Below are 22,146 nucleotides of genomic sequence, written 5' to 3'. Positions count from 1 at the left end.
GTCCAGCATTGTCTCCTGCAGCTTCTTGTAAAATTCCGATTTCCCTTCATTAGGTGCATAGATTCCTAATATCAACAGTTTCTCTCCTTGATATTGTATCTCAATAGCCAAAATTCTTCCATGTTCATCTTTAAATAAGAATTTAGGTGACAGGCTCTCTTTTGCATATATCACCACGCCTCTCTTCTTAACTTTGTCCGACGATACAAATTCCTGGCCCAATCTTTTATTTATTAACACTTTTCTGTGGAGCCTCGTCACATGTGTTTCTTGTAGACAGATAATGTCCAATTGTTCTTTTTTTAATATGTGAAATATTTTCTTCCTTTTTTCCGGAATGTTACAACCATTAATATTCCAACTCAGCAATTGCAGAGACATCCTGGATTAATCTGGTTATTTCTCCAGGGGTGGTATCTTCTCTGAATCTTCAGGTTCCCCAGGTGCTGGTGTTGATGCTGGCGTTGCCCCAGGCCCAGAGGGTAATTCAATTCCTTTTTGAAGGTCCTCTCCGTATGTAGCCAAAAATTTGTCTCTCTCTTCCAATGTTCTAACTTTAACCTTTCTCCCTCTAAAGGTAAAAGATATTCCTTGGGGGAATTCCCACCTGAATGGAATTGCGTTGCTCCTTAGTAGTTTAGCAAGTTCAGAATAGGCGGCTCTAAGATCCAGCAGTTGTCTTGGAATATCTTTATAAATTTCAATTCTTCTATCCAAAACCTCCAGTGACTTTCCGTAATGTAGGCCCAAAATCTTATCCCTTTCCTCCTTTGATCTCAATGTTATCAAACAGTCTCTGGGCCTCTCCTTCTTTATGAATCTTCCAAGTCTGAAAGCTGACACAATTTTAAAGTCCTTTTCTTCCAAATTCCAGAACTTGGAGAATTCTTTGGTCAAAAACTCAGTTAGATTTCCTTCTTCTGCCTCTTGTAATGATCTAATCCTCAAATTATTCTCACGATTTCGCAGTTCTATCATAGAAAGATAAATCTGATGTTCCCCAACTTGTTTAGTGAGTGGTCTTACCTCTTGCTCTAAATTTTCCAATTTTTGTCTGGTATCCTCAGCCAATTTCCGATTTTCTGCTGAGGCCTCCGTTAACTGTCCAATTGCTTGTGTATTCTGTACCACTTGTATGGTTAATTTATTTAGACATTCTGTATTTTTGTCAATCTTTGCTGATTGCACATCTACTTTCTTGTCCAAAGCTTCCAATTTTTCAAAGATTTTGTCTAGAACAGAAACAGATGCTCCTGAGGCCATATCTTCCAATTGTAACTGCTCTGCTTCACCCTCTCCCTCTTTTGCCTGTGACAAGGCAACTTCTTCAACTTCTACTTCTGAGGGCAAAGTAGGTACAGATGATCTACGTGTCTGCGAGGCTGAGGTTAGAGTTGTTAAAGTTGTTTGTCTAACTCTCCCTCTTTTTCTTGTGCCACTCATTCCAACGTTATCTATCAATCAAGGTCACACTGAGTTATTCCCATGGGAATAGAAAGGCCCAGAGCAAGCAAACAACAAGGGAATCGAAAGTAAATGTACATGTAAAGTCACTGTTTTAATCCAATCCTCTAGAGGGAGCTTAAAATGTCTTTCAGAGTCTAATTTAATATCCAAGAACCTTCAGATACAAATGTTTAGCAGAGTTTATAAATGGTCACTTTGTTACAGACAGTGCTTATTTGTCTCCAAAAAGAATGTTTCAAATTTAAAAGGTCTCAATACCCTCAGATTGTTGCAAGTTCCAATATACAGTATCCAAATCTGCAGTACTGACAGCTCAATCTCTCAATGCTCAGGCAGCTCCGGACTCTGGGTTTCACCTTCTAATTTGTAATCCAATAAAAAGAGGAAAGTCAAGTGCAAGTAATAATTCCAAATCTTTAACTTAAAGTCTTTGCTTTAAGTTGCAAGTTCAGTAGATGCTTAGATCTGTAAAGTTTAAAATCTCTTTCTTTCAGCCTCCACTCCTCCAACTAGTTGCTTTTTTCAAGTTCAATGGCTGCGGAAGACGGACTTCCTGTTTCCACGTCTCTCCGCTTTCAGCCAAATTCAAGCAAATTAAGATTTTTCATTTAAAGTCTCTAATTTCGAGTGATTCAGTCTTTACTCACGAATAAGTTGCTTTTCATCCAAATCCGAATTTTGACAGGAAAAGGGATCAGCGCTCACCGGCAGCAGCAGCGCGGCTTCGCTCCACAGACTGTGAAACAGCTCTCAGCGCCGCAACCCCCCTCCACGCTCCGGAGCCCCTTACGGGGTTCCTTTCGCGTTTGGAGGGTCGCTCAAGGCGCCCACCGAGCCTCAAGACCCCAAGCTCTTGCTGCCTGGGGGTTTCCGGAGTGGGTCTCCGCTTCGCCGTAGCGGACGACCCGTTGTCTGCGGAGCCTCCTCTCCCGTTCAGAAGAGGACCGCCATTGCCGTTCGCGCCGCCCCCGGAAGTCCACATAGAGAAGGATCTGAAATTATTTTCCTTGAAGCTTGAATTTATTTTATCCAGGGTTGTTTTATTTGATGTTTTAACATGTTGTAAACTGCTTTGAGATTTTTTCTTTTAAATATAACGTGGTATAGAAATGAAAGGGACAACAACATTTTTCTTTCTTTACTATTTCAGCTTCTGGAATATCCTATTGATGCTAAAGCCAACAAGTTTCCTTTCTTGCGAAATCCAGATATTTTGGTTGGAGAAAACGACCTGACAGCTTTAAGTTACCTCCACGAACCTGCGGTCTTGCACAACTTAAAAGTCCGATTCTTGGAATCAAACCACATCTACACCTACTGTGGTGAGTGTTGCAATGTGCCATTTCTTTCAATATTTTTTTGGGGGGTGGAAGAAGGTGGCAGGGGTGTGAGATATGAGAAGAGATCATTGTGACTGTCACCACCCTGCTTTTTAAAAAATAAAAAGACAAGTAGCCCAGAGTAACACAGTGATTATTAATTCCGGATCAAGATGTCTTGCCCCTTGAGACCACCTCTGTCTTCCCTGGCCATGGTCCATGCTGGCTGGAACTGTGAGAAATTGTCATCCAAAACATCTGGAGGCTTCCAGATAACTACCGTATTTTTCGCTCCATAAGACGCACTTTTCCCCTCCTAAAAAGTAAGGGTAAATGTGTGTGCTTCTTGTGGAGCGAATGCAGGTGGGAGGCTCTGCTCAGCGCTCCCTTTAAAGAGCGTACGGAGCATGTGTCTTGGGGTCTTCTTCTCCTCAGGGAAAAGCCCCCCAGAGCCACACACACGCTCCACGCGGCTCGTGAAAGGGAGCGTTGAGCAGAGCCTGGGATGCATACAGGTTCTGCTCAGCGATCCCTTTAAAGAATATTTTTTCCCTTGCATTCACCCTCTAAAAACTAGGGGAGTCTTATGGTCAGGTGCGTCTCACGAAGCGAAAAATACGGTAAGTCTGTACTAGGTTTGAAAGCAGATAGCTTAGTTTATTGCTGCACAAGAGATTTTCTGTTTGTTTTCAAAAGGATAGACATGTCTGTCCGTTCATGAATCAGCAAAAACTACTTCAAACGTGACCTTTTTTTTAGAGACAGACAATACAGCGTTAAAGGGCTGAAAGCATCTCTCATAACAGAACTATAGAAACGAAAACTCGCATACATGATGAGGCAGACAGATGAGCAGGAAATGTACATCTCTCTTGGCAGGATATAAGCTCTCTCTGCACATCAAAGAAGTATCTCCGAATCCTGCCCTGTACTTTTTTTATGTTCTTTACAGGATTTTCTTTTGTAAGTCACCTTGAGGGCTTTTTCTAAAGTCAAAAGCTGTGGTATAATAAGTGCTCCAGTTTCTTTTTAAATCCTGCAGCACAGAGAACTGTTTGTTCTAGGAAAAAGCCATTTCTTGTCTTGTCCTGCCCTGAGAAAAACGCTGATACCTTTAGATTTCAGCATTGATTGATTGATTGTGTTTATTAAATAATGGTATGGGACAGCTGTGCTCCTGAAACCATCCTGAAAATAATAGAGGAAAATGCTAAAGAAGAAGAGTGCTGCCTTTAAAAAAATAAGTCGTCTACATGCTGAAGAGGCAACCCACTTGCATTTGTACTTTACTGAAAATCTGCTTGCCTCTTCAGCAGTGCAAATGGCTGTGCTAAAGAACTTGTGGCTTAGTGCACCTTTCTCTCTCATGTGCAGTTGTAGCTTTGCTGCATTATGGTTGCAGAGGGCAAAGTGGTAGCAGGTGACTTGAAATGTGGAAGCCTTTCAAATATATTCCCATATGGTGGCCATAGAGTAAGAAACTGCGGTGATCACACAGGGTCCCCGGACATTTCACCATCTATTGATCCCTGTGCCACCACTTTATTTCTCGCTGACACCACCCAGGACCTACTGAGTCCAGTCAGGGTTAAATTGGAACATAAACTTCTGTTTATTTATTGCAGTTTAACAAGCGTGTGGTTTCATAAACGGTATTTGGTCAATTACAATCATGGGGTGCCTATCCAGACCTATACCTTTTGCTACCTGCTCTCACTCACTAAACCACCTCTCAGATATTTACCGTATTTTTTGCTCTATAAGACTCACTTTTTCCCTCCTAAAAAGTAAGGGGAAATGTGTGTGCGTCTTATAGAGCGAATGCAGGCTGCGCAGCTATCCCAGAAGCCAGAACAGCAAGAGGGATCACTGCTTTCGCTGCGCAGTGATCCCTCTTGTTGTTCTGGCTTCTGAGATTCAGAATATTTTTTTCTTGTTTTCCTCCTCCAAAAACTAGGTGCGTCTTATGGTCTGGTGCATCTTATAGAGCGAAAAATACGGTACTTGTCTTCCTAGCCCCTAACTGTTCCTGACTCAGCTTATTTCGCTACACTAACTCAACCTACCCACAGACTCTATCCCAATTCACTCCCACTCCAACCAACCACCCAACTCCCAACAAACTCTCCCTTCGCCCCTCCCAGAGCTGGTTTTATAGTCCCTCTGACTCCACCCCCTGGGTTCTGATTGGGTAACCTGTTTAACTATTTCACCTCCAGCACTCTCATATGTTAACGTCGCAGAAACCACGGTCCACAAAACACAGCTAGGCTGAAACAGCATCATCATCATCATCTATGTAGCAGAAAAGTGATTCAAAGTTGATTGGTAGTTCTTATTTTAGAATGTATTTAAAATTTTGCTTCTTTGGCGTGGCTTCTAACTGTTTGCATGCTTGCCTGTTTTCAAGGTATTGTGCTTGTTGCCATCAATCCCTATGAACAGTTGCCAATCTATGGACAAGATGTCATCTATGCATACAGCGGCCAAAACATGGGGGACATGGATCCTCATATATTTGCAGTTGCAGAAGAAGCATATAAACAGATGGCCAGGTGAGTGGAATAATTGCCCACCCCAGCTGCAGACAGACTTGTGCACTAAAACCAAAGCTATCCCATATTCATGTAAGAAAGCACCCAAATTCGGTTGGCGGACAGGCTCTGAAAATCCTCACGATTGGCGTGCTGTCACGGAGTAAAATGTTTGCTACTGAATGCTGAACCCAACAGCTTCTGCCGAATACCAAGGTTTTCGACTTAATTTCTTCCTTCCTTTCTTTTTGAGCAGTTTCCTAGTCCACGTGGTTTCATTGCAGGGGGGAATTGAGCGTGCATTTGCCATGGTGCACTAATTCCTGCTATCAGTTCTGCTTATTCATGAAGACTAGTAATGAAGTTAGAGAAGTTAGTGTTTGAGGAGGGTTTGCTTCTCATTGCCTGTTCATGCTTCGTGGCTTCTAGTTCTCTCTTTTATCCTTCTCCCCTTCCCTTTGGATGAATGCTGGTGCTTCAAACCAAACCCCAGGGCCAGGCCAACAATGGTAGTAGCACTGGCCCTGCCAAGCCCCTCCATCTCGCTTACAGATACATTCACACAGTCGCAGTTAGGACTTATCTTTGGAACCTCCTGGACTGGAAACTAGCTTTGTTGACTTATCTGGCACTGAAAAAGAAGCCTGCCAAGTGCTAAAGGAAATGGAAATGTGTGACATTGCACAGTTGCTTTGAGTTCATGTAGAAAAGCAGAGTATAAATTATATAAGTAGACAGATAAACACGGGCTCCTTTGATGGTCAGGCAAGGTGAAGCCTCTGGTTACATGCTTGCAAAGGGGATTCTGGTGCTGACACCGCCTTCCTCTTCCTCTTCCTCTTCCTCTTCCTCTTCCTCTTCCTCTTCCCCTCCTGGGTCAGAAGGAGGGCAGCAGCAGAAGCTTTTGGGCTCTCCTAGTCCCTGACAGAGTGTGATTCATACTATGGAGAAGTCTCCTTTGAAGGCCTTTGTCCACATTGTGAATTGCATGCTGAGCACCATTTCCCCACTGAGGTGGCTTGGATGTTTAGTCGCTGGGGTGTGTGTGTGTGTGTGTGTGTGTGTGAATGCTTACTGGGAACAACTGGGAGTGCACAATGCCGCTTCTGTCCTGTCACAATATAAGCCCTCTGGGAGCCTTGGGGAAGAAGGAGACTGTGGAAGCTGCTTGCAAGCATTTGTCCAAGGGGAACTGACATTTGCCTACCTGGCTGCGTTTGGTATAAATACTTTCAGTTTGTTCCTTGTCTATTTGTTCCCTCTTCTTCTAACATCTCCACGCTCTCCAGGTCTAGATTTGGGTTGGTTTCTGTCCATATCCTTCCAACCACCCTGCATGCAATATTCTTGTTGCCCTTTGAAAAACAAAAACAACATCCTCTTCAAAACCATGAGCAGATTTCCCCCAAGTTTGAGGTTTCTGTGTCTCAGTTCCAGTTGTAGAATTCAGACTTGTTTGTCCTAAGATTTGTGGTTTTGAGATGTAGGACCTTTTAGTGCAGAATTCCAGAGCCTGTGGCTGCATCTGAACTTTTGCTTACCTTCAGTCTTCAGAGAAGCTCCCCTCACCTTTTCAGCATCCTTGGTTAGTGACAGATGATGGTGCATCAGCAAATTCCCCAAACTTTCACCGGAGCCCTTAAAAAGGTGCTTTTATTTCTCTTTCTGGAAGCAAAAGTTTCATTTACTGTGCCTCCTTATTGATCTTATTGCTTTTTACCGCTGTTAGCTTGCAGTGCAACTTAATCATCCTGACAACAGCGTTTCAGCCAAGTTTGAGACTGCTGTGAGCAAGGGAAGCTCTCTGGGCTTAATTGGGGTTTAATCCACCCACTCCTGCACTGAAATTGGCCCGGGCTGCAGTCGGAAGTTGCTGACGAGTTGGCGTTGGCAGAGACCCCCGAGATGAGAGTCTCCATAGCAGTTTTGTCTTTCAAGCAAGTTTTAAGAGCAAGACTGAGCAGTTATACTCCTTTGAGCTCCCTGGCGGGGCTGTTAATGCAAAATAAGCATGGTATCTTTTATGTTTGACCTCGATGCACAAAAATGAGAAGGGTGCAAAAGTGCCGGGCTGCCTTCAGCAAAGTGCTGAACTGCTTTTCCGTCTGTTGTGCTATATAATATTTTTTAAGGCTGTTTGCAAGTTTGACTGCCATTTGAGACATGTGTCCTCATCCTAGTTTTGCCCCTGCTATATAAGAGTTGTAGATCTGTGGATTGTTCAAAAACCTGCAGGTCCTGTTTGACCCAAGGTGGCAGAGGGGTGAAAGGAAGGTTTCTGTTTATTGTGTTGGATGTAGTTCCTCTCTCAAGTTTCAACACTGAAATGATTGTCTGTGTTCATCCCGAGAGGAGTGTTGCTCAAACACATTATGTGCAAATGCGCACAGGAAATCTCTGTCACAATTGTTGTTGTTTTTTTTAAAGGAAAGTAGCATTGGGAAGGTGGAATTTGAAGCAGAGGAACAGTAAGGTGTTTGGCCCTTTCATGTTGGGGAGGGAGGTTTGGAAGAGAGATTCTTATTCTCTCATAGTGGAGTTAGCACAATGGCAATTGCTCCAAGCACATTAAAATTCAAGCCTCATCCACCTTTAGACGAATGTTCCTCACAAAAATACTTAGGCTAGAACAAATCACAGATACTTAGCTTTGCAAAAGTGAAGATTTTACTCTCAGATTTTCAGAAGTTACAGCAAACAAGTATCCATCCGTTGGCGGTAAAAATAAAGAAGAAAAAGGGTTCCAGACAAATTAAAAAGAAAACCTGGTTTCCTTAAAAAGAATCATGAGACTTTGTGTTAGCAAAGATGCAGGCAGTTAAAAATATCCTTTTAGAGAGATTCACTCACTTGTAGGTTTTTCCTCTTGAGCTTTGAGCTGTGTTGCTGCCCAGCTTCTTCTGGGAAGCAGGTCAGAGAGGGAGGGAGGGAAGGAGGAAGCAAAGGCTTGCTGAGTCCCATCCATGGTAATTTGAATTCAGGGCTCAGGTTAACCCTTTCATGCATGCAAGTGTGAGCCAATAACTGTGCATTACAACAATTTGTGGCTTGCATTTTCTTCATTCCAAAACAGACACACACAGATGTACCCCTCAGTATCAACACGGCCCTCATACCAGACTGTCTGAGTTAAGGAGAATAGTCTGAAGGCACCTTGGAAGAGAGAAGTCTTGAGTGTGGAAATCATCCCCAGAATACACCTCAGGAGATGTTGCTGTGCCAGAGACTTCTGTAAGAGGAGCCAACACTGTGTCTCCCCACTTATGTGTCCTGAAGTGGTTGCTCTGTCTTCCTCCTTGGACTCTAAATTATTATTATTATTATTATTATTATTATTATTATTATTATTATTATTTATTTTTACCCTGCCCATCTAGCTGGGTTTCCCCAGCCACTCTGGGCGGCTTCCAACAGAATATTAAATTCCAATAGCCTATTAAACATTAAAAGCTTCCCTAAACAGGCTGCCTTCAGATGTCTTCTAAAAGTCTGGTAGTTGTTTTTCTCTTTGACATCTGGTGGGAGGGCATTCCACAGGGCGGGCGCCACCACCGAGAAGGCCCTCTGCCTGGTTCCCTGTAACTTGGCTTCTTGCAGGGAGGCAACTGCCAGAAGGCCCTTGGCACTGGACCTCAGTGTTTGGGCAGAATGATGGGGGTGGAGACGCTCCTTCAGGTATACTGGGCCAAGGCCATTTAGGGCTTTAAAGTCAGCACCAACACTTTGAATTGTGCTCTGAAACGTACTGGGAGCCTTGCTCAACCTGGTGCCCTCTTGATATTGTCAGACTCCAACTCCCATCAGCCGTAGTCAACATGGCCAGTGCTTAGGGTTGATGGGAGTTGGTCCAGCAACCTCTGGATGGCACCAGGTTGTTCCTAGACTCCACTTCTGAACCTGGAACATGTGATGTTGGTTCCCACCCCTGTTTGTGATTTAAAACACAAGTTGACCTTAACTAACACACATTTTGATCCCTGCGGTGGACAAAAAGCTGCTCGCAGGAGGAGAATGAATATAGAAACTGCATGTGGGGAAAGGGTTAAGCACACAAACTCACCACCTCTACTTCTCTACTTCCAGTTGCCCTCTCTGCAGATGCTTTTACAGTGGTACCTCAGGTTGCATACTCTTCAGGTTACATACTCTTCAGGTTACAGACTCCGCTAACCCAGAAATAGTGCTTCAGGTTAAGAACTTTGCTTCAGGATGAGAACAGAAATTGTGCTCCAGTGGCGCAGCAGCAGCAGGAGGCCCCATTAGCTAAAGCGGTGCTTCAGGTTAAGAACAGTTTCAGTTTAAGTATGGACCTCCGGAACGAATTAAGTACCTAACCTGAGGTACCACTGTACTTTTAAAAACAAAAACTGGCAAGGGGTTCACTTTACATGCTAATCAAGTGTTGTTTACCCCTGAGGTGTATTCTGAAGCTGTCAGGTGTTGCTATGGACCACAGTGTTGAGCTTTGTTTGCCATCTCGCCCTGCAGTGTTGGAGCTAATTTCCTGGTGATGCTCCTTACGTGCCTCTAACTTCCTTTAGCAGAGAGCCATCAACAATCTCAGCTGTCTGGAAAGAAATAAATGGAAAAAAGCATGGGGTGGGGAGACAGATGCAAGAGCCATGCTCGGGTTTATTAATACAAAGCCAGTTAATTTATAGGAAGCCAGCAGAATTTCTCAGATAGTACTGAAGCTATCATATTTTGCATCCAAGCAATGATTCTTCAACATCAGCTTCGTAGGACTGGTCATGTTGTACGGATGCCTGATTATTGTCTTCCAAAGCAACTACTCTATTCCGAACTTAAAAATGGAAAGTGTAATGCTGGTGGTCAAGAAAAGAGGTTTAAAGACTCTCTCAAGGCAAATCTTCAAAAATGTAGTATAAACACCGACAACTGGGAAACATTGGCCTGCAAGCGCTCCAGTTGGAGAACAGCCTTTACCAAAGGTGTCATGGACTTTGAAGACACTCAAACTCAGAACGCAAGGGAGAAACATGCTAAGAGGAAGGCACGCTTGGCAAATCCACACCGTGATCAACTCCCGCCCAGAAACCAATGTCCCCACTGTGGAAGGACGTGTGGATCCAGAATTGGACTTATTGTTAAAACTGTGTTTATGGAAGACAATCTTACTCAGCTACGAGTGATCGCCAAAGAAGGAGAAGACTTTGCCTCCATGTGGCTTTCTTAATTTCTGTGGGTGGCATTTGAGAAAGTGTGTTGATTTCTCTGCACCTCCTTTCATAGGAAGCTGCCTCATATTGAGCCAGACTATTGGTCCGTCTGACTCAGTATTGTCTACACTGATTGGCAGCAGCAATTGGGGGGTTTCAGGCGGGGGTCTTTACCAGTCCTACCTGGAGATGCTGGGAATTGAATCTGGGATCCTTCAGATGTTGCTGGAGTCCAACTCCCATCAGCCTCAAGCAGCATGGCCAATGTCAAGAAGTGGTGGGAGTTATTCTCTAAGACATGATTCTTAATTTGATGTGAGGGGTTCTGGGTTCAGTTCCCAGAAGGAGACTGTACGACAGCAGAAAGAGGGCCATACCTTTAGAAAATTTGAGAGACCCTAGGTGAGTGGAAGAGCAGGTGCTTTATGTGCAGAAGGTTTCAGGTCCAGTCCCTGGTCTCTCCAGCTTAAAGGATCAGGTAGCAGAACCTACCTGAGAACCTGGACCGCTGCTGCCAGTTGGAGTAGACAATACTGGACAAAATGGATAGACTGTCCATAGTAGGGCACAGTTTCTTCATTCTGGTTGAGTCGTCTGGCTCAGTGCAAGGCAGCTGAGCGTTTGTTTCCCGTGTTACAGTTAGAAATGCCACCTGCAAATTCCTTTTACGGTAGCGAATCATTCCAAAAGGACATTTGAGAAGCTGGTGTTTGTGCTTGGCACTCTGGAGAAGGGTTGTCTTCCAGCTCCAACAATAATATACAGGCAAAAAAATGGAGTGTTTTTGTTTTTTGTTTTTAAATATTTAGGGACTGTGGTCTCTTCTATATACAGTGGTACCTCGGGTTAAGTACTTAATTCGTTCTGGAGGTCTGTACTTAACCTGAAACTGTTCTTAACCTGAAGCACCACTTTAGCTAACGGGGCCTCCTGCTGCTGCTGCGCCATCACTGTCTGATTTCTGTTCTCATCCTGAAGCTAAGTTCTTAACCTGAAGCACTATTTCTGGGTTAGCGGAGTCTGTAGCCTGAAGCGTATGTAACCTGAAGCGTCTGTAACCCAAGGTACCACTATAAGAGCATAGCTTTGCAGGGCGATGCTTTTCCAAATGAAAATTGGAGACACAGTTTAGTCTTACTGGCACCTGAAAAGAGACAGTGTTGTTGTGTTGGCATCCATCTGTCTTGGGACTTGCGCCACTTTCTTATATGAACAAGAAAAGCCTGCCTTCAGAGATGTCTGCTGTTTTGTAAGGTTTATTCTTGCGGGTGTTCCACCTCTGAAGGGTCAGTAACTCTGCTGTGTTTGCTGGAAGTGAATTCATTCTTTTTTTACCTCAGCCTTCTTCCAGTGAGCTTAGGGTGTTGTATAGGGTATCGTCCCTTATTTTTATTCTCATAATAACCTTGAAAAGTAGGTAGGTTCTTGAGTATCTCTCTGTGGCCTTCCCCTACTATTCACACAACAGCCCACATTGCCGCTGAACAAGCACAAAGTTCACCATCCAGGTGCATATGTATTCCTAACATTTTTAAGCAGAATAATTCTCGGGTTCAAAAGTTCTGAGAGCACGAAGCACAGTACATCCAAAAGCTTTTTATATTAAAAATATAATTTCTTGCCTTTTGGAACATGCACTAGGCCTCCTGTTGAGTGCATTTCAATCCGATAACCAGCCAGGCTCCTGTAATCCACCTTTAAAATTATAGAGTGTCATGATTTTGAGTACTTCTTTCTGGTATAATACTAGCCCATGGTAAAAAAATGTGAACCCACACAAGGAAGTTTGAAAAACTGAAATTACTGGTATTCACTGTGTCAAGGCAGTTTTTCCTATGCCCTTTCTGGAAAGGTGGGTTTTGACTGCTTACAGGAGTTTACTGATATAATATTAAAGGGGTATCTGGTTTAAAATATTTTCCTGTTGTACCAGGGAGGGTCTATTGAATGTGTGTCCAATATCTGCACAGGCAGAGCCGTCCATATAATGCAGCCTGTAAAGCCAAGTATTGCTAGGAAAGCAATTAAGTTTGGATGGGGTTCTCTGCACCTTCTTGCACAGTTCAACTTCAGTTTGGGACGGGTCATACTGTGGAAAGGGGAACTGAGTTTAGGATGCTGAGTAAACCGCGGTTCTCCCCAGTGCACAGCGGCCATTTTCCATCGTTGGCTGCTGTGCTGCTGGGTTTACGCGTGAATCTGGTGCAGTGTCAGCGCGACGTTACCTGTGAAGGGCGCTTGGTTGACCTAATTAGACCATCAGATCGCACTGCAAGCGAAACCTTGGATAATTTTGCTGCAGTCGTGGTCAAGTTTCATGGGAACGTTTTGCGGGGAGGAAAAATGCAGCCTGCGTGGTTCTGTAACACTTACTGATTTATTTTATCGATTTAAAACATTTATGCCCTACAATTTAGCTAAAGAAGGCTTTTGGAGCAGCTTACAAAAATCAGTACAGTCCCTAACCTAAGGTTCACAATAAATAAATAAATAAATAAATAAATAAATAAATAAATAAATGATGCACAAGGAAAAAAGAAGTGGGAAAAGGAGAGAAAATTAAGCTCAGGTGCTAATACTTCAAGTTGTAGCTCTTTTTAAAAAACAACAACAACACAGTTGACTAGTTCTGCCTGTGTAGCTTTTGGCTTCCTAGAAGGGCAGCGCTTTCCGTACAGACCTGTGGCATACATCCAATGGAGCTGTATGCACGCTTAGCAGAGTTCCACAAGAAGCAAGACTGTGTAGGTATGTGGCATCACGAATTTTCTTTATTTACAGCAAATCAAAACAACAAAACATGGCTTGTGTGAACAGCGTCTCACACGTGCGTCTTCTCTGTCCGAGAGCACAAAGAGCAGAAGTTCTCTAGTCTGAGTTCCGTTCCCACACTTACAGTGTTATGGAATGTAAACAGAGGATCACACGATCCTGTGATGAGAGAATGAAATGCTAACAAGCTCCTCCTTGCTGAGGCCGGTGGGTAGACTGGATGTCTTGCCCATCCCCAGATCAGATCCAGGAAGACAGCTGGTGTCACTGGCCAGGCCAGGAGCAATGGGCAGGTTCCTCCACAAAGTTCTTTCTCCAGACAGCGACTTGATGGAGGATGGGATCCCCATAGGATAGGGCTTGATGCAGTAACCCTCTGCATCAAAGGAACTTACCAATGTCAGTGGTATCTGACAGTGGTGAGGTTTGCACAGCACAGTAAACAATGGCTTGCCAAAACTGTACCCTCCTGGAGAGGAGCTTGCTGCCGTTTTGCTCTTCCTCCATTGCTGCTCTGTGCTGAGCAGTATCATCAAAAACAGAGCCTTTTTTTAAACTCTCTCCTCACTAACTATGAGTTGTAGCAAAGAGCGAACATTGGCTATAGCTTGTGGTTAATGAGAGAGCTTAACCACAGGGTTTGTTTCAGATAACACACTAAACTAAACCTTGGCTCCCTCCATACCTGCGCATCCATATTATCTTGGCAAACCGTAGTTTGGCTTTCCATGTCTTGCGTACCAGGTCAGGAACTGGGGTATGCTGCCTGCACAGTGTAACGCTCACTGCAATAAGAGAAACAAATGTGGTACCTTGGGTTAAGTACTTAATTCGTCCGGAGGTTTGTTCTTAACCTGAAACTGTTCTTAACCTGAAGCACCACTTTAGCTAATGGGGCCTCCCGCTGCTGCCATACCACCACGCACGATTTCTGTTCTTATCCTGAAGCAAAGTTCTTAACCTGAGGTACTATTTCTGGGTTAGCAGAGTCTGTAACCTGAAGCGTATGTAACCCAAGGTACCACTGTAATGTTCTCTATAGTAAAAAATGGGTTTTCCCTTAGTCTCCAAGCCATTTGTTATGCATATAATTGTAGTCCTTCCTTCATAAATGAGATGTTGGCCTCTTCTTTTTAATTGTTCCGGACTATATCATCAGTCACTTTGTTTCCAACTGGAAAGGAGGTTGAGATGGACCAGCAATCTAATGTGATGTGACACGTCCTTCCTGTGCTGTTCAAGAGTCAGTGAGCAGGACCAAAATTGCTCTGTTCAGACTGCTGCTGGCCCACATGAGACTGGATTGTGTTGTGCCTTGCACGACACTGTTCAGAAACAAAACCGGGAAATGCATAGAATTAGGGTATTCATCTCATCAGCCAGGGTGGGGGTTGGGGGGTGGAAACAAAACCAAGCAAAAAAGACCAGTGAAGTTATCTGATCATGCTACATAAACAGTTACTTATGGCAAATCCCAACTGGCAATTGTTGAACTTTCCAGTGGCTTTTAAGAGATGTAAACATAACAGGAACCAGTGGCTGGAAGTCAAACCTAAGATGCGTTCATAATTAAGACCTTATTTTAGCAGGGAGGGAAAGGTTGAACTAGAACAAAAAGTCTCAATGAAGGGTAGCCTGCCAAGCCATTGAGCTAATACTTAAGATCTCCAGATTTCCAGCACATTCAGGGACCCCCAATTCAGCTTTTATTATACCTGCTAATTGAGTCTCTAGCTCTAGTGATTACAGAGACTAGTGCATTACGTGAGTTATGCTTGGAAGCTTGTAACTCTACCTAGCTCTCTGTTTACTATTGATTTTTATTTCTCAGATAATGGATAATAATGTGTTATGATGAAAAAAGACGTATGCACCCGTGTCATGGGGCAATATGTATACAGTGGTACCTCGGGTTAAGTACTTAATTCGTTCCGGAGGTCCGTACTTAACCTGAAACTGTTTTTAACCTGAAGCACCACTTTAGCTAATGGGGCCTCCCGCTGCCGCCATGCCACTGGAGCACGATTTCTGTTCTCATCCTGAAGCAAAGTTCTTAACCTGAAGCACTATTTCTGGGTTAGCGGAGTCTGTAACCTGAAGCGTATGTAACCTGAGGTACCACTGTATTGAGATCCAAAACTGAAGCACCAGCATTATGCAATCATAACACTTGCCCACACTTAACAGCTGTACATTGGGTTTTCTGAAGCAAGTTACGGTATATTGGGCAGCCCCACATGTAAAGCTTCACAGTAGTCCAGTACAAAACTTCTGAAATTCCTTGATCATACAGTCCTCAAATAATTGAGGCCTAATGTTCTGTGGAAACCTGGGTGTGTAGCCTGCTATCTATTTCATCTGTGGGAGATTGATTCACCTTCCCTGGAAACGAGGCTATAAACACCAGACTAATTTCTGTACTTGTTTCCACCCACATTTTCCTGGTTCCCCCACCTGCCTGAGGAAGAGTTCTGGAGAACATGGAAGCTTGCCACACCTTTGTGACATTTAGGGTTGATCCCAAAGCAGCAATAGGCAGGGACTGTGCACAGTTCTGTCAGTAAAGCCCAAGACTCTGAATCTCAAGTTCATGGGTTCAAGCCCCATGTTTGGGCAAAAGATTCCTGCATTGCAAGTGGGCTGAGCTAGATGACCCTTGTGATCTCCTTCAGTTCTGTGATTCTTTGAACATCTTTTCAGCCCAACGGCTGCTTTCTCCCATGGGCAACAGATTTGACTCTTTGCCTTTGTTCAGTAGTTTGCATTCCAGTCATGCAAACACCAGGTGTTTTGATATTCCCTATTATTTTTATTATATATATTATATATGGAGACTCTTGAGAGTCCCATGGACTGCAAGAAGATCAAACCTATCCATTCTGAAGGAAATCAGCCCTGAGTGCTCACTGGAAGGACAGATCGTGAAGCTGAGGCTCCAAGACTTTGGCCACCTCATGAGAAGAGAAGACTCCCTGGAAAAGACCCTGATGATGGGAAAGATGAAGGGCACATGGAGAAGGGGACAACAGAGGGCGAGATGGTTGGACAGTGTTCTTGAAGCTACCAGCATGAGTTTGACCAAACTGTGGGAGGCAGTGGAGGACAGAAGGGCCTGGTGTGCTCTGGTCCATGGGGTCATGAAGAGTCGGACAAGACTAAACGACTAAACAACAACAACAATTATTTATTGTATTTATATCCCACCTTTTTCTCTGAGGAACTCAGGGTGGCATACGTAATTTACCCCTCTCCACATTTTATCCCAACAACAACAACCCTGGGGGATAGGTCAGGCTGAGAGGCAGTGACTGGCCCAAGATTACCCAGTGAGATTCATGACCAAGTGGGGATTTGAACCCTGGTCTCTCAGCTCCTAGCCTGACACTCTGACCACTTCGCCATGCTGGCTTTCAAGCCTCCATCCGGGCAAGCAAGCAAGAGGCAGAAGCACTCAAGAAGGGTTTGGACCAGAGTTAGTGAAGAAGGGGGAATATGTTGTGGTCTGTGGAGGGGATGTTGATTGGGGAGAGTCCCAAAGTATGGAAGAGAGGTCTGGAGCGCTGCATTCAGTCCCCAAACCCGAGGTGCCCCACCCCTTCAGTAAAGGCGTTGTCCGACTCTGACCCCTTGTTCCTTATCCCAGGATGGCCTCACCCAACTGCTTAATATAAGATGGACCCCTTTGAAACCCCATAGCACAGCTCCGTAGAGTCAAGCAAGAATCCCTTAACTCTACCTTCTGGAACATGCAGACATGAGAGGGATAGATCAATGCTGGGAGGGAGTTAAAAGGTAAAGGGACCCCTGACCATTAGGTCCAGTCGTGACCCACTCTGGGGTTGCAGCGCTCATCTCGCTTTATTGGCCGAGGGAGCCGGCGTACAGCTTCTGGGTCATGTGGCCAGCATGACTAAGCCGCTTCTGGCGAACCAGAGCAGTGCATGGAAACGCCGTTTACCTTCCCGCCACAGTGGTACCTATTTATCTACTTGCACTTGGATGTGCTTTCGAACTGCTAGGTTGGCAGAAGCAGGGACCAAGCAATGGGAGCTCACCCCATCACGGGGATTTGAACCGCCGACCTTCTGATTGGCAAGTCCTAGGCTCTGTGGTTTAACCCACAGCGCCCCCTGCGTTAGAAATATGTTAATCCACTGGGAGAATTTTGTTAGCATGTCTAATCTAGAAAAGTGGATTTCTGTAGAAAATGGATAATCTGGGACAAAATTTGCTGCCTGCACCCTGTGCCAAAGAGTGGGAAGACTCAATCAGTAGCAGTTACTTGGTTCTGTGCACTTTAGTCCAGTAAGTTCCTTATCATTTTCTAAAGGGGAGTGAGTGACTAAGAGAGAGAGAGGATCTGCTGAGAGTGTGGAAAGTGACATTTATAGACGAGTGAGGCCAAGGGCTTTCACTTTTTATTTCAAAAGAAGCATTGATCACTTGCTGGTGTGTGAGGGGGAGAAACCTCCTTGAGCTTTTGCCAAATGGAAGCGAGAGGATGAGAGCTTGGCTTTATGATCCTTGTGGAAGGTAGGTGATGCTTGGCATTGTTAAGGAAGAGAGTCCAGGATCAAAGACTTGGATACTTGATATGTGATTGGCCTCCGCAAAAGCAAAAGCTGGTGAACAAACAAACAAATGAACAAGCAAACATCTGCACAGAGTAGAAGGTTGTTCTTGTCACTGGTTTGGATTCATGAGCACCACACATGGAAGAGGGGCATGGAGTTCCCTTTCGATTGAAGGCAAACGTCCCATCAAGATTCTCTCGATCTTGGCTGGATCCTTGGCTGGAGCTTGCGATTCCAGTGGCAACAGCGTGCATCCCCACTTCGCCCTCTGACAACTGTTGGTTTTTAGAATGAACTAAAAACCATGCTCTCCTTTCAGTTCATGGAGAGCAAAGACCATATACAGTGGTACCTTGGTTCTCAAACTCTGAAAACCCAGAATAAGTGTTCCGGTTTTTGAACATTTATCAGAAGCTGAACATCCGATGCAGCTGTTGGCTATTGTTTCCGGGGCACCTGCACCAAACAGAAGCTGCGCCTCGGTTTTTGAACATTTCGGAAGTCAAATGCACTTCCAGAACGGATTAAGTTTGGCGCTTTTGTTTTTGCTATTTATTTTGCATTTTTGTTTTTGAGGCTTTTTAGTTTAATTTGTTTTTGTGACTGTGTGGAACCCAGTTCAGCTACTGATTGATTGATTGATTGTGTGACTACGGAAATGGCTAAAAGCCCCCCATCCAAACAATAACTATCATCAGTGCAGGTAAGAAAAAAAAATAATTTTAATTTTTATCATCTACAGTAATGTCTTGTTTATTTTATAGTACAGCACATTGGTTATTGCTTTCATTTTATGGATCAATAGTCTCGTTAGATAGTAAAATTCATGTTAAATTGCTGTGTTAGGGGTTGTTTTTAAAAGCCTGGAACGGATTAATTCGTTTTACGTTACTTTCTATGGGAAAGCACGCCTTGGTTTTGGAACGCCTTGGTTTTGGAACGGACTTCCGGAACAAATTAAGTTTGAGAGCCAAGGTACCACTGTACAAGACAAAGCGTAAATACAACTGGCATTTTGTAATATGCCTCGGTTTCTTCTTTCGCATGGAAAGTGGAATTGTTGAAGCAGCGATGGGAAAGGAACATTATTTGAGCGTTCTCTGGGTTTTCTTTGTTTCCCGCAAGGGCGCTGTTGAGCCGTGGGATTTAAAATAAATAAGAAAAACTATTACGCGGATGGCCGGCACCTGCTTCCTGCATAAGTATCACCTTGGAATGTGGGGAAGCAGCCCTATCTTGAAGCGAATGGAGCTTGTGGAGAGCTGAAAGCAGTAGTTGAAGTTGAAATGTAAGGAAGAAATTCAGTGCTGGGTGTGGCAATTCTTCTGGCAGTTGAGCTTGGCAGACAGAACAATTCCCCTCACAATAGACAATGTGCATTATGCCAGCTGTTTCTCCTCCTTCCTCTTCCTCCCTTCCCTTGCTTTTTGTACAGGAAGTAGCAGAAAAAAGAGGGAGGAAGGTTGATGGGCTGAACTAAATTTAATTGGAAGATTTCTATGCTGAGGCCGACTTAAGAGAGCCAGTGTGGTGTAGTGGTTAAGAGCGGTAGTCTTGTAATCTGGTGAACCAGGTTCGCGTCTCTGCTCCTCCACATGCAGCTGCTGGGTGACCTTGGGCCAGTCACACTTCTCTGAAGTCTCTCAGCCCCACTAACCTCACAGAGTGTTTGTTGTGGGGGAGGAAGGGAAAGGAGAATGTTAGCCGCTTTGAGACTCCTGAAGGGGAGTGAAAGGTGGGATATCAAATGCAAACTCTTCTTCTTCTTCTTGATGGGCTGAACTAAATTTAATTGGAAGATTTCTATGCTGAGGCCGACTTAAGGGCACTTGAACCCCGTGGAATCAATGAGCTTAGGTGTGCCAAACTCATTTTTTGGATTGCGGCCAGGGAGTTCTAGGAAAGTAACAAGTGCCAGAAATGGATTGCATGTTCTTGGCTGTTGCCAGCTCCATTCAGCATACAAACTTAATAATAATCAAGCACAATACTGCCAAAGTTCAGCGCTTAGTTTTAATACACATTGATTACAGTGGGAGAGGAGAGTTAAGCACGTAGTGTTGGAATCAGTGAAACTTAAGCGTCTACCTGTTGACTGGATTTTGCCTGCATTCCACAGTTATTAAAACTGTGTCGAGCTCTTTGAACATAAAATTAATGTGCCACTGTTTATAAAAACAATTAACCAGGAACAGGTGGGCATTACGTGTAATGGGATTTGTGTGGCAAGACCCTCAAGCCGACCCCCCATTAGGATAGATAAATTTACACGGACATGAATATTTTCTTTAAGGTTTTTGGGCAAAAAGTTGGCCACAACTTTATTGATTACAGGAATGAGAGCGGTACAGTGGTACCTTCATCCTGAAGCAAAGTTCTTAACCCGAGGTGCTATTTCTGGGTTAGTGGAGCCTGTAACCTGAAGCATCTGTAACCTGAAGCGTCTGTAACCCGAGGTACCACTGTATTGGCTTAGGCACTGGCAAGACTATATCTGACTCCTGTCCCCTTGCAGGAAGTCTGTAAGGGTAAACCACCCAAAGGGAAATTGCTTCGGAGGAACCCGCTTGCATCTCCCCTGGTGTTCCCAGAGGCCTGGCATGGCCCTCACCTTCTAGGGGACCTCGGACAGGAACCAGGCCCCGGATTCCTTTAATGGAATACCCTTGAAACTGGAGGGACAGGCGATGGTCTCCCCTCCCCCATTCAACAACAAGCCAATGCCTAACTGCCAAACCTTACAAAGTTGTGACGATTGCTAAGAGGTAGGCAAAAGCCAAGTGGCCCGTGCCAATTTTGTTGTTTCTGCTGCTGACTGTTTTAAATGGTATCTCCTTGGGAGTAGGGAACTCTTAACTCTGCAGGATGCTACAGAATCATAGAGTTGGAAGGGACCTTGATGGTCATCTGGTTCAACCCCCTGCAAAGCAGGAAGCTCAACCTACGGTCCCCTATCCAATTCCAAACCATACCTGACCTTGTGTTGAGATTCCTGCATTGCAGAAGGTTGGACCAGATGACTGGGGGGGGGGGTTCCAACTCTATGATTCTATGAGCCTGTAAATTGTGTAGGTTCCTCCGCTTGGAAGGCTCAACGATAGGTTTGCAGCTGCTGCGTCTGGGGATGCTCAGCGTACCTTCCTAATGCAACTTCCCCAAGGCTGTTCTCTTGGCATCAGATTGCTGAGATTAATCTCGAGGAAGATGCATTTAAATGTTTAGCGCTTAGTCTTTGCCGCAGAGGTGAAAGCCTTGAGTAACAACCTGAGACTGATGTGGCATTTGGCCAAAGCTCCTGCAATCTTGGATACTGAAGTGTTATCAGTTGAGAGTTGCTGACATTTCAGCCTCGGTGGTAAAGATTTAAGGCATTTGCACGTTCCTGATGTGCTAAAGAGAAATGTGTCGAACAAGCCATTTATCTGTGCAGCAGAAATTGTGTTAAAAGTGGATACTTGAGCATGATATGGACTGTATCATGATCTGGACTGATGCATATTGATTATCTTACGTTGTGCATATAATAATTATTTAATCTGCATGAATGCAATTGGTGCCACACCTCCCACCCTTTCTAAGAAAACTTGCTTAATACTCATCACTTTCTATGGGTTGGGGAGGGGAAATGCCAAAGTCAGTGCATGGTGAATTTTACAGTGTCTGTCTGCTTGTTGGAGGGTTTTCCTGCAAAATAGGCAATAATAATAATAATAGTAGTAGTAAATAGTAATAATAATAATAATATACTGTCTTTATACCCCGCCCATCTGGCTGGGTTTCCCTAGCCACTCTGGGCAGCTTCCAGCAGAATCTTAAAATACAACGATTCATCAAATATTAAAAGCTTCCCTAAACATCCCATTCACCCCATGGGATAATCTCAACACTCTGTGGTTGTTTGGTTGGATGGTTGGCTTCCCTGAAGTGATAAGCTGTGAGACGTTTGTGTGGCAGTTGTTGCTTTAACTTCTCTGAGTTGTTTCTTCCAAATCACTCTCCACGTGAAATGGAAGCCACAAAGCTGCTCTGTGTGGGTCGCAACCCCTTTTAAAAAAATTACGAGGATGTGCTGAGTTGCATTGTGTTCCCCATACTTTTGTAACACAAGAATTCCATCCGTGAGCCACTGTAAGCATCTCATGTATTGCAGCAATCTGTCTCTAGCAGCAGCTGAGGAGACATCTCTGGGAAGCTGGCAGGTCAGCTTGCACCAGTCTTGTGCCCTGCAAATATTCTGTGCTACGACTTTTGTCAGCCACAGCAAGCAATGTTTGGAGGGCACCAGGATGGGGGTCCCCAG

The 22,146-nt window shown here is 44.3% G+C and overlaps 1 protein-coding gene across 3 annotated transcripts in view; it reads left to right on the top strand.

Annotated features, from left to right (window-relative positions):
- MYO5B (myosin VB) overlaps positions 1-22,146 on the top strand; it is a 307,859-nt gene that overhangs the window by 104,580 nt on the left and 181,133 nt on the right. For all 3 annotated transcript variants that reach the window (XM_080973376.1, XM_080973378.1, XM_080973377.1), the window contains exons 3-4: positions 2,618-2,789; positions 5,197-5,341. In XM_080973376.1, coding sequence (XP_080829502.1) covers positions 2,618-2,789; positions 5,197-5,341 — 317 coding nt within the window. The remainder of the gene's footprint in view (positions 1-2,617; positions 2,790-5,196; positions 5,342-22,146) is intronic.

Source organism: Podarcis pityusensis (assembly GCF_964106645.2).
Source record: "Podarcis pityusensis genome assembly, chromosome: 11".
Taxonomy (NCBI): domain Eukaryota; kingdom Metazoa; phylum Chordata; class Lepidosauria; order Squamata; family Lacertidae; genus Podarcis; species Podarcis pityusensis.
Note: the sequence above shows the minus strand (reverse complement) of the source record. Positions and strands in the feature narration are given on the sequence as shown.